At 42.4% G+C, this 12,408-nt stretch overlaps 1 protein-coding gene across 1 annotated transcript in view; it reads left to right on the top strand.

Annotated features, from left to right (window-relative positions):
- The window catches only part of GAA (alpha glucosidase), a 30,590-nt gene that overhangs the window by 18,048 nt on the left and 134 nt on the right, over positions 1–12,408 (top strand). Inside the window, exons 14-20 of the mRNA XM_081936343.1 lie at positions 84–235; positions 2,235–2,383; positions 2,782–2,923; positions 4,135–4,233; positions 4,454–4,618; positions 7,161–7,313; positions 9,102–12,384. Coding sequence (XP_081792469.1) covers positions 84–235; positions 2,235–2,383; positions 2,782–2,923; positions 4,135–4,233; positions 4,454–4,618; positions 7,161–7,313; positions 9,102–9,161 — 920 coding nt within the window. The 3' untranslated portion in view covers positions 9,162–12,384. The remainder of the gene's footprint in view (positions 1–83; positions 236–2,234; positions 2,384–2,781; positions 2,924–4,134; positions 4,234–4,453; positions 4,619–7,160; positions 7,314–9,101; positions 12,385–12,408) is intronic.

Here is a 12,408-nt window from a genome sequence, read left to right as displayed (position 1 = left end):
CTTTCTCAGCATTTCTCCTACTGCTTTCCAGAGCTTACCATTCAAGGTCTTTCCTAATCCACACTATCTGTCTTCTTTAAAAGCAATGCTGCTCTTCAATCTCTATGGAGTGCCATTGGTCGGGACTGACATCTGTGGATTTCTGAACAGCACGACGGAGGAGCTGTGTGTGCGCTGGACCCAACTGGGCGCATTCTACCCTTTCATGCGAAACCACAATGACCGGGGAAGCAAAGTAAGCATGATGTCTCTGCGTCTGCCTGGCCATTGATTCCATTGGAAAGGGCTGTGTTCTGACCCAGGCTTCCTTAACAAGCAAGAAGCAAACTCTTGGTCCTGGCAAAACCCCTTTTATTTACACGACTGTGAATTCCTTTCATTCACAGTCAGCAAGCCTTAACAAACAGTCTTTCAGAGGAATGTTTATCAAATACGAATTCGGCAAATAACTACTTCCCAATGCAGGGCAAGGAAAAACTTGGCACAGAGCCTCTTATAGTTACAAACAGAACTTTTCTCTCTTGAAACAACTGAATGAACTTATTGTTCACTGCAAAAGTCCCCTCCCCGTTCGCTCCTCTTTTGTTTCCTATGGGAGGGGCCAATCACCTTCAAGTCAACCCTGCTTTCTTAGTTATTCTTGTCTTCTTGCAGTTCTGTGCATGAGCACACTGGGAACAGGCTATAGTTGTTCTTCTGCTTTACTACTGTCTAACTCCCTCTCTGCCTCCGACGTAGAGTCCTTGTCCGAGCTTTCCTCAACCCCCAGGACTGGCCCATGTTCCTCCCCAACCTCCTCACTGTCTGAATCTGCTGCCAGCTCTGCTGGCTGCCAGCGGGTCACAACAGGCTGGGATAAAATGAAAGAAAGCAGCAGGCTGGTATGCAATTCTGGGGATGGATCATCTCACTACATTTAGAGGCACCAGGTTTAAGGAATTGATTTAGAAAGTTTAAATAGGATATATGGGAAATCAGGTGGTAGTGAACCGTTTCTTAGAATTTGATTAGTTTCTCTATCAGGTACAAAGGCAGATTGTTAAGGGAAATCCGTGAACTTTTCAACAAGTCCAAAATTGAAACAGGCTTCACTTTGTTAGGATTTTTCCTGTCAAGCTTGTAGCCAAGGCTAGCATTCTTACTTTCGTTGTAAATCAATGATTATGTCGCTTTTAGATTGAAATCACCGCAAACAAGCATGTAATAAATGATGTTTATGTGTTTGGGTTTTTCCCTCTTCTTTCTTAAAACTAAAAATAAATCACAATCTTCTTTGCATTTGGAGCATACTATCAAATCTAGCTTTATCATAGGAAAAGTTTTTAAAATAATGTATGCAATGTGCATGCATCCAATCGAGGCTCCAAAAGCTAATTTAGTGGTCCAAGGACATTGGCTAAGAAGCTCTAAGACAGGGTAGTATCGAAAAATCAAAGAAATACAAATTGCCATAGGAAGCCATAAAGATAGCCTTTGTACTTCTTGTGGGTGAAAAAAATAATCTCTCCTTCCACATACTTTCTTAATTGCAGGGCATCATAGCTTTATTTTAGTCAATCCTTCATTAACTAACCACAAAAAAACCTAGGATTTATTTATAATGAAAATCCCACCATCAATGGTTGAATTAGTATATAGTGTCTAAATTGATCCTGTTCCCGTTGATATGATATGGGGTGGGTGTTGCGCAGGCATTGCATTATGTTTGTTTGTTTGTTTGTTTGGATTTATATGCCGCCCTTCTCCAAAAGGACTCAGGGCAGCGTACAACATTAAAAAACACACATCCCAAAAGTTAAAAAAAAATTAAATCCATATCCAAAAAACAAACCGAATTTAAAAGACAATAAATTTAAAAATGAGTTAAAATTAACAGGCCAGGCCGGCTTGCTGGAAAAGCCAACTTTTTAGGGTGCGTCGGAAGGACCGGAGGTCAGGGATAATGTGAAGCTCCGGGGGCAGCTCATTCCAGAGGGAAGACGCTCCCACAGAGAAGGCTTTCCCCCTGGGGGTCACTAGCCGACACTGTCTGGCCAATGGCACCCTGATTATGGACGCTTTCGGCACGTGGCGACTAAAGGTTAGCCATCACTGTGCTAGAAGCAGGAAGACAAAAAGATTCAGTATGGAAAAGAACTTCCTGAATCCCATCTTAGCAAATAGAAGAAATGCCATTTATGCCTCAGGAGCCTGGTGACATGATTGCTCTCATTTTTCGCTTTCCTGTTTTGCAGCCTCAAGAGCCATATGCCTTCAGCCCAGAAGCCCAACAAGCCATGAAGAAAGCCTTCTCCCTGCGCTACTCCCTGTTGCCCTATCTTTACACCCTGTTCCACAAGGCCCACTCTACAGGCGAGACAGTAGCCCGTCCTCTTTATTTTGAGTAAGTCAGGGGATGGCTGTGTTGTGAGGGAGGATATGGCCTGGCGGATCTCAGCTAGCAGTTGCTTGAAATGCTCTGGAGCCAAAGCTTCTGAATTATTATAAAATAGCCTTCAGCGATGATCTCCCAGCGATGATGAACTGCCATCATGGTGGGAATTCGGTGTCAGGTAAGGCTTGGAGGATGTGTGGGATGCAAGGCCGAAAGACAATTTCGAAACCTTTTTACCTGTCCTCAAATAAGGATGTGGTGGTGGTACTCTTGCTCAGTTCTGGCTGGTGGAAATAGATCTACACGTGGGAGAAAGATCTTTTGTAATGACTTTCCTCCCACCCACCCCCTTGATTGCCAGAGGTTCTTTGAAGTCCTGTGGTCATGTTCTTTTATCATTCTTACAGGTTCCCACAAGACACGTATACATGGACCATTGATAGACAGTTCATGTGGGGAGCTGGGCTCCTCATTACTCCTGTGTTAGAAGAAGGGATAAGAAAAATGGCTGGCTATTTTCCTTCGGGGACATGGTATGATGTCATCACGGTGAGTGCGGCTTTTCACATTCACAGCGGCTCAGATGGAATGTCTCTGACTCTTCGCCTCAAGCAGCCATTAAACTTTACATACATGGCTGCAATTGGCCCATTTATTCCTGTTCCATCGCCTTCTGCCTGCTCTTCTGCTAAGAGAAATTGTTCTAGATACTTTTCTGTTCTGACCACCCCCCCTCTCTCCATGCATGTGAACATGCCAAAGCACAGGCTTGGCTGTTTGCCAAGATAACAAACCCTTTAGCCAAGGGCCCAGATAACTCAAAATACAAGAACAACAAACCAGATATTAAAACAAGGCTCTAAGACATCGACTTTCTTCACTGCTAATTTCGAATGGTTGTTTCCTGCAAATGTCCCCTCCCAACGCCTCACCTATAAGTTCTCTTGGGAGGGGCCAATCTACAACCACCTGTGCTAATTATCGTCTGTGAGCCTGCCTACAAAGCTGCTGCTTTCATTTCTCAGCCCTTCTCACTCTAGCATCAGGGACTGACTGCCTTTGATCCTCCCCACTGCTTCATGCCTCAGGTGTCTCCTGGTGGCCAACCAGCCCCTCTGATCCCTGCTCTGAATCTGCAACCTGCACAGGGTCTTCCACATCATCCAGGGCAGACTGAAATGATCCCTCGCTATCTGAGTCCATCAGCAGCTCAAATGGATCCTGCTGGGCCACAACACTTTTCTATAGTGTCAGCCCTATGGTTAGGCAAGACTAAGAAACAAATGCCATATAGGTCTAAAACTTCTTTAATTAGAACAGCTACAGTAATAAATGTAGATCTATTTCAAGCTATTTAGCTCTTGTCAGCTAGCCAAATTCTGGGATTTGAACCTGGGCTACTTACATGTTATGTAGATGTATTAACCTCTAAGCCACGGACTCTCCTTGCTTTGCCAGCTATAGGGAGAGATTAAGTGATTTTTTTATCAGGGCAAGCTGGTCTACCCAAATATGGGACAGAGCTGGGCTGAAAGGCGAAAGCGGAAGTAGTGTGCTCCGTCCCATATTTGGGTAGACCAGGTTGTCCTGATAAAAACTACTTCGCTACAGTAACAAAATTTTGCAAATCTGAATGTGCTCACTGCCTGAGATTTCTGTCAAGTTAGTTTTTTGGAATGAACGCAAGCCCCCCTTGTCTGATTCTCGCTTTGGTAGCACAAGCCTTGTCTTATATGACTTTTATATCTGTGGGCCTTCAGGGATCTGTCATCCACAGCAAGGGACAGTGGATTCTCCTACCAGCTCCACTTGACACGATCAATGTCCATATCCGTGGAGGTCACATTCTTCCTTTGCAGGTGAGTCTAATAGGCCAGTTCTTCTCCTGCCACTTTTCAGAAAATAAAATGGCAGCCCAATATTGCTGCAAGATTCTGTGGATAGAATATTTTGTTGTTGTTGTTTTAAAAAGATTTGCTTGGGATGGGAGGAGGAAGGGAGGGAATGTATTAAAGTAAAGAAGGCTGTTAGGCCTTTCTGCTTTGATAGAGCTTCTTTCTCTACTGCAAATCTCTCCAGGAACCTGCTCTCACAACCACAGAGTCCCGCTCGAATGGAATGACTCTCGTTGTGGCTTTGACGCTGGAAGGGGTGGCCAGAGGGGATTTGTTCTGGGACGATGGTGAAGGGCTGCTGACCTTTGAGAAGGGTGATTACACAGAGATCTTCTTTCTGGCAAGAAGTGTGAGTCTGGAAGTAACACATTTGCTCTCAACAAATCTCATTGTAAATATGTTGTGCACCGACAATAACGTATTATTATTATTAACAGCTAAATTACGCTAGCCAGAGCATATTAAATTTTAACCAGTTTTTCCCTATTTTGGATTACTTCAAGTACAGATAGTTCTCAACTTACAACCATTTGTTTAGTGATCAAAGTTATAATGGCCCTGAAAAAAGTGATTAATGACTGTTTTTCACACAATTGTTGCAGCATCCCCATGTGATCAAAATCTTGGACACCTGACAACTGGTGTGCATTTATGACGGTTGTAGCGTTCCTGGGTGATGTGATCACCTTTTACAATCTTCTGACAAGCAAAGTCAACAGAGAAGCCAGATGTCACTTAACAGCCCTGTTACTTATGTACATAATGGCTACAGTGATTCATTTAACTGTGACAAGGAAAGTCATAAAATGGGGGAGAAGCTCACTTAACAACTGTCTTGCTTAGCAATAGAAATTTTGGTCTCAATTGTGATCATAAGTATCTTGTTTCCCTTCCTATTATATCTGCGTAATAGTGTCATAGCAGGGCAGTAGATGAGATTGCCAGGCACAGTATGCTGGAAACCCCCGTAGATGTTCTAAGTCCATTTGAATGCAAGAGTTGCTTTCCCACTGGCCAAGTTGCTTTACATTTGTCCCCTTCTACAGCTGAGTTATGACCCCAATATTAGCAGGGGTCTGTCATTTTTTTGTGGCCAAGGTCCACACTTGAATTTTGGCAGGTGTACTCTTGGTTGCACTGCAAAAAGTAGGACAGAGCTTTGGGTATTAAATACTGTATATTAAGTGCAAGTGATAAGATTTCCAGTAGCTGATGTTCACTTCAGAAAAGGCTCTTAGGACTTTCATGGGTTTATTTATTTGTTTAAGTAAATTTATATTGCCGCCCAGCTCACTCTCGGTGACTCCAGATGCCTTAGACAGGTAAGCCCTGTCAGAGTATATTCATGAACTGGAATAGGGCTTTGTAACAAGGTCAGCCAATGGAAGCTGAAACACTTTGGAGCCTGGGCATGGCTTAGCTCTGTAGCTTTGAGTCTGTGCTAAAAGTAAAATTAGTTTGCTCTTAACTGTTCTCTCCTCTGCCTGTGTTTGCTTGTACTCTACTACTACATTGGAAGAATCACTCTTGGTCTCATGTGTTATATATAAAGAGAAGTTAAAGAATCCTGCTGCATCAGTTACCTGTGTGTGCTTTCTGGATTTGATTGCTGCAACAAACTCTGACAAACCCCGATAATAATAAAAAATTAATAACATCCCCTGGCAACAACAAACATATGAGCCACTTGAGGAGGTCCATATCACTCTGAGATCCCCAGGCCCACTGGCAGGGCCCTGTCTTCAGGATCTTATGGAAGAGTGTCAAAGGGGGGGGGCAATCTTAACGATGCAAGGATGATGTTCCACAGGGGTGGGGGATTGCAGGTTGTACTTCAAAGGGCAGACTGATCAGTTACGGTGAGATTGGATAGGAAGGCAGTGGGCAGAATCAGTTGTCTTCAAGGATAGACTGATTGGCACATAGACAGCACTTTAACTTTACTAAATGTACGTTCTTGTAGCAATGTTATCCAAAACATGAAAATAAAGTTGAGAGTGGTGTAAATCCTCACACATAATTTCTTAGCTAGATGTTCCTTTCTAAAGATCACTCTTAACCTGGCACTCTCTAAACATGCAGTGCTGTATCTCCAGTGACTGTCTAGTAAGAGCTGTCTCTGCAGCTGCTGTGTAGTTCTAGGAAAATGGACAGGTATATGAGGTTGTAGACAAGTGCTACTTGCCCACTTTTTCACCCTCCAAAGCACTTGAAGTACATACTACTGGGTGTTAATAATCAAACCTTTTCTTATTCTTATATTTCAGACCTGTCAGTTTTTTTAAATTCTTCTCCTCTTGTTCTGATCCATTTTGGGCCTAACAGGCCTCCCTGAAGCCTCCTGGGATGCTGCCTATCCCGCATGCGCAGCAGAGACCCCAAAATCAGCTGGTCAGCGGGAGGCCTGCACACATGCGTGGTGGAGCTCAGTTGGGCAACGGCTCGCGTGCCCATAGAGAGGGCTCCACGTGCCACCTGTGGTTCGCCATCATGGATCTAGCTGCTTGCTGTTTATAAGGGTTTTACTTGCACCGCCAATTATATAGAAAAAAAAAAAGAAAAACCAAGAGAAAGACCTTGTGGGATCTCACTACCATGCCATGTTACATCAAATCTGGAAGTTGGATTCGGCTACACTACAGCAGGACAACATACTTTACTATGACAAGGCAGGGGGGAAAAATCATGCAGCAATACTTCCAAAAACAGATAATGTTCAGAAAAATCTAGATATTATTTAATAGGCATCTAAGTAGCATGACTCCATCAAATTTGCATCGTGGTTCCACCCGCCGTGTCCCTTGCCCTCTCCAGAAGTTTGACCCCTGACCTCTGAAGGTTGCCTATTGCTGTACTATTTGCATTGACTTCTCCTTTTCTTCCTGTTGCAGGGTGTGCTAGTGAATGAGATTGTGCGACTCAATGGCCACATAGATGGACTCCTTCTGATACAGGTGCTCGTGTTAGGTGTCCCCAGCCCTCCCCAGCGGGTCCTGGCCAATGATACCCCCGTCTTGGATTTTTCTTACCGCACCGACACCAAGGTAAGTATGTTTCTTGCACTGCAGAAGGTTTCTGCATGGGGAACTAGTCTAACAATTATGGATTCTTTCATCAATATAATGTATTGTTTTCAAAAAGTTCTTTATTGTTTTTATGGTTTTGGAATTGTAACCCAGAGTCATTGACTGAGCTGTAGAAATTGAGTACATAAATAAATAAATAACATCTTGTAGTGGTGTTTTGATAAAGATTTTAGAGACAAAAATGGATTCTGAGACGATAGTTATGAATGAAGGATTCTCAAAACTAGTTCCACTATTGAAACAAGAAGCTCACCCACTGAAAGCTCAGCCTCCTCTAGCTTTAGTGAAATTCCCAAAACTTCTTTCTTCTGTGACAATGAAGTAACAAACCACTTGGCTATTTATCGGTGACCATCTGCTTGGAAACTGAGTGTATTTCAAAGTTAAGAAACAAAGGTTGGCAAATATTCTGGTTATCTTTCAAAACCTGTTGGGAAAATTCATATGAAGTTAAACTTGACATGTCTTGAATTGGGTTTTTTTCAACGCTTTTTCTTCTATTAAAACGTTCTACTCAGTAATAAATTAGATGGAGTGTGCTTGAAGCATACATAGGAGAAAAGTGGTTTGGAGCAATTGAAAATAAAGGAAAATATTCTCCTTCCAAGTCCCCTAGAACAGAAGTCCCCAACACAGGGTCTGTGGACCAGTCCCAAGCCTGCAGCATAGCAGGAACCGGGCCGCGCAAACATACCCATCTGTGGGATGCAGGCAGCATGCAAAACCACACCCCCTCTGATCCACGGAAAAAGTGGTCCCTGGTGCCCAAGAGATTGGGCACCGCTTCCCTAGAAAACACTGCTACATTGCTACAGCCAGAATGCATATATTTATTTTCCATTACTTTTTAAATATTGCTCCCCCCCCCTTTCTTTCTTGCTGCTTAAAGCCGAATACGGCCCTCAGCCCCAGAAATGGCTGCCCTGTCTGGCATTAACGCAGCATCATTTTCTATACCTCCCACCCAGGTGACAACAGGTGAATACAGATAGTTCTCAATTTACGAGCATTCATTTAGTGACCATTTAAAGATACAACGGCACGGAAAAAAGTGACTTATGACTTTTTCACACAACAGTTGCAGCTTCCCCATGGTCACATGATCATAATTCGTACCCTTGACAACGGACTCGTTTTTATGACAGTTGCAGGGTCCCGGAGTCATGTGATCACCGTTTGCAACTTTCTAAGTAAAGTCATTTAACAACTGTGGCGAGGAAGGCCATAAGATGGATCAAAACTCACTTCACAATTGTCTTGCTTAATAACATAAACTTTTGGTCTCATTTGTGATTGTTAGTCGAGGACTGCCTGTGTTTCAAATGATATAAAGTGTGGATGAAGAGACTTTGCACACATCCTTTTTTCCCCCCCATCAATTTGGATACGTATTTTTGCTTAGTTTTGTAAGGTAATTACTGTAATAATAGATGATTTTTCTCAAGTGATAAGCAGTAACTTCCATTAATTGCTAAGGACACATTTAATGCAGAAGCTTTGCAGAATTCACATGGGAGGAGCTTATGTGTGGTTTGTGATACCCCAATTAACTTTGTAGTTCAGAGCAGATAAGTGCATTTGTGTTTTGAAGAAGCACCAGTGCACCTTCTAAAGCTCCATTCTCTCCTCTGCTTCATAGGGCCATTCATAGCCACATAAGTTACATTACTGCATAATGTTTCTCACATTGATGACAGGATACTTGTTCTGAGCAATTGTATCTAACTTCCTTTGTCATTTTTTCAGGTCCTTACCATTCCACTTTCTTTGCTGATGGGGGAAGAATTTGTCATCACTTGGTCCTGAGAAGAAAAAAAGACAGTCAGACAACAATCTGAATGAAAGATAAAACATGCCTGAAATGTAAATGGGGGGAAAAAGTTTCTTTTTTTCCTTTACTCTGGTGTTCTAGTAGGATCATTAAGGCCTGCAGGAGATCTCCCATGCCAGTGATGGTGAATGTTTTTCTGTTCGGATGCCAAAAGGGTGCAAGTGCATGTGTGCTCACACCCATAATGCAATGCCCCCCCTCCCCCCTCCCCCCGTTGCATACGCGCAGGCCTCACTGAAATCTCCAGATTTTTGGTAGGCCCATTGTGCCTATTTTTCGCCCTCCCCAGGTTTCAGGAAAGCCTCCAGAGCCTGTGGATGGTGAAAAATAGGGCCAACGGGCCTACTGGAAGTTTGGAAAAGAACTTCTGGTAGGCCCATTGGGCCATTTTTTGCCCTCCTCATGCTTTAGGAAAGCCTCCTGAAGCCTGGGGAGGGCAAAATGGAAGGCCAAAAATCAGCTGGCCAGCGCGCGCGTGCACACTGGAGCTGACATAGAGCAACACCTCACCTGCCCTCCATGTGCCACAGGTGCTATGCTCTTCATCCAAGCTGGATATGTAACAAGATTTGGGTCGGGTTGGATGCTACCAGCTTTCATGACAAGATTCCTAATGGTTTGAATGATTGTGTTTTTCAAATGTCACCTTCTCCCCCTCCTAGAGAAAAATAAATAATTTCTGTTAAGAATGTTGTAATATTTCCCAGAATTGCACAAGGAGTTGGAGTAGAGTAGCTGATCTTCAAGTGACATTGATTATATTCTGTAATTTTATAAAATTAGGGATGGGGGGAAAATGAAAGTGAATGAAATTAGGGATGGGTAGAAAAAATGAAAGTACCAAATGTCCTAATCAATGTACTGACCACATGCTGCGGGATTAATACAATAATTTGACAAACATGTCTATATGCTAATGCTTTATACGCTTATATAAAACCATTTGTAATAGTTCCTTGATCCAGACTTTTTGACAAAAGTTTTCCTCAGTATCGGACAGATGTTCTCATGGTAGTCTCAGGGGAGAATGCTTAAGCAGTTCTTTCTCTTGACTATAGATTGCTTCCCAGTTGCAATCTTTTACTGAGGGAATAGCTTAGTTCTCCCATCAGAAAAATGAGTTGTTCCAAGACCAGGCCTCTTTGAAGCCTCTTCTCTATTCAAATTAGATGAATTTGTGACTTGCCTGAATAGAGAAATCCAGGAATAGAATAGCTTCCACTTTTTGTATTTGCTTGATTTCTTGATGGCCCATCCTTCTCCTTCACTTCTAAAGGCCTTCCTTCTTACTTTCTATACATTTGTAAGCACTGAGTCTAGAAATATTCATTTCCTGGAAATGAGGCTTATTCCAAATGAAGTTGGTGTTCTCCCCATGCTATATTCATCTGCATAATTGAGAGTTGCTTCCTGTTTGAAATCATACAAGGATATCTGGAAGTCTTTAAGAAGGTGTTGGATAGACATTTGTCTGAAACGGTATAGGGCAGCGATGGCGAATCTTTTTTGGCTCATGTGTCATAAGTAGGGGGAGCGCGGGGGGGTCGTGTGCGAGCGTGCCATACCCATAATGCAATGCGCGACCCCCCCAGTGCGCATGCGCGCACTACAAGTGCTCCCCCCCATTTTTACATGCTTTTTTTGCCTTCCCCAGGCTCCAGAGGCTTTATAGGAGCCTGGGGAGGGTAAAAACAGCCTCCCCCGCCCCCCCGGAGACGTCAGAGAAGCCTCCAGACGTTCCCTGAAGCCTTTGGAGAGCTCAAAACGACCCTCCGAGCAAACTGGAAGTCACTCGCGTGCCCTGGCAAATGGTTCCGCATGCCACCTGTGGCACGCGTGCCATAGGTTCGCCATCACTGGTATAGGGTCTCCTGCCTAGGCAGGGGGTTGGACTAGAAGACCTCCAAGGTCCCTTCCAACTCTGCTATTATATTGTATTGTATTGTATCTAATGCAGGAGTTAGACAAAATGTTCTATAGAATTGTGTTGAAATGATATAACATGGGATGCCATATAGTGTTACAAAGATTTACAGTACAGCATTTTTGTCAGATGGTTATATTAAGAAAAAGAGTTCATTGGTTTGACAATTTGGTATGATTTATATATTTGTTTTAAAGCAAGCAATGTTTTTTGGCACTGATTAAAAGAGTTTGTATACTTCAGGAACAGTTCCTAATTTCTTCTTTCAGTTGGAACATGGAATAGGAAAATCGAGGAAAAGTTGAAATTGTTGAAATAAATATGATAGATGCTATTTTGGATGTCCTAAGAATAAGGGAATGTTTATGAACCAGAATGGGCCAATTTAATTCAGACAATTAGGTGGTTTGTGGCTCAGTCCACAAAATGGATCCACTGTGATACCTAAAAAGGACATTTAAGTACCTGCTCGGCTACAATCAAATAAGTGACAAAATCATATCAAAATTAGTGGCTATCAAGTAAATATCAATGATGGGCAGCAAGTGGAATCAAATAGATTACAAAACAGGAAACAGAAGATGGAGAAGCACAATCCAAGTGGCTATGAGTTTCCAGATTTGTATTGTAGAACATACCATGAATTGCTGGTTTCAAATATTCAGGTAAAACGCAGAACAGTAAAGAGAAAGGTATGTCAAAAATAGGCTATGGAGAATATACATTGGTCTTATAGTCTGACTGTAAGATTCCATGTGTTTAATTTGTACAAAAAAGAATATGAATTGCTATCAGAAGAGTCAAAAGTCAATAACTGAATAGATATTGAATAACTGAACCAAAAAAAAAATTCCCAACATTTCAAAGGGGAAAAAAAAACAATTCAAGTAGCTTTCAGAACAATCAATTGTTATAGCCAGGCAAAAAACAAAGGGTGAAAGTTGGGCAGCTAGAATAATGTAATAGTGACTGAAGACAGGCTTCCAAAGTCAAGCAAGAAAGAATTAAAGGTATTTTTCTCAAGAATGTCAACAGAGGAATAAATATAAAAAGAAAATGTAAAAAGAGTACTTAAGATGTAGCTCTTCCCTAATGGAACAGACTCTTCCCCAATGGAACAGACTATGTTGGTGGCATTGGGGTGGGTGGGGGGGGGGGTGCCAGGTTTATGTGTTTTGGAGTTACTGGTTTTATTGTTTCTTGTTTTTATTATGTACCAGTATATGTTGCTTTATTCTTGACTGGAAGATGCCCAGATAGCAAGCTATGCAAAAGTTTTAAATGAATAAATAAAAAAT

This window comes from Natrix helvetica (genome assembly GCF_964273705.1).
Source record: "Natrix helvetica genome assembly, chromosome: 1".
Lineage (NCBI taxonomy): Eukaryota > Metazoa > Chordata > Lepidosauria > Squamata > Natricidae > Natrix > Natrix helvetica.
This window is presented reverse-complemented; position numbering and strand designations above follow the sequence as displayed.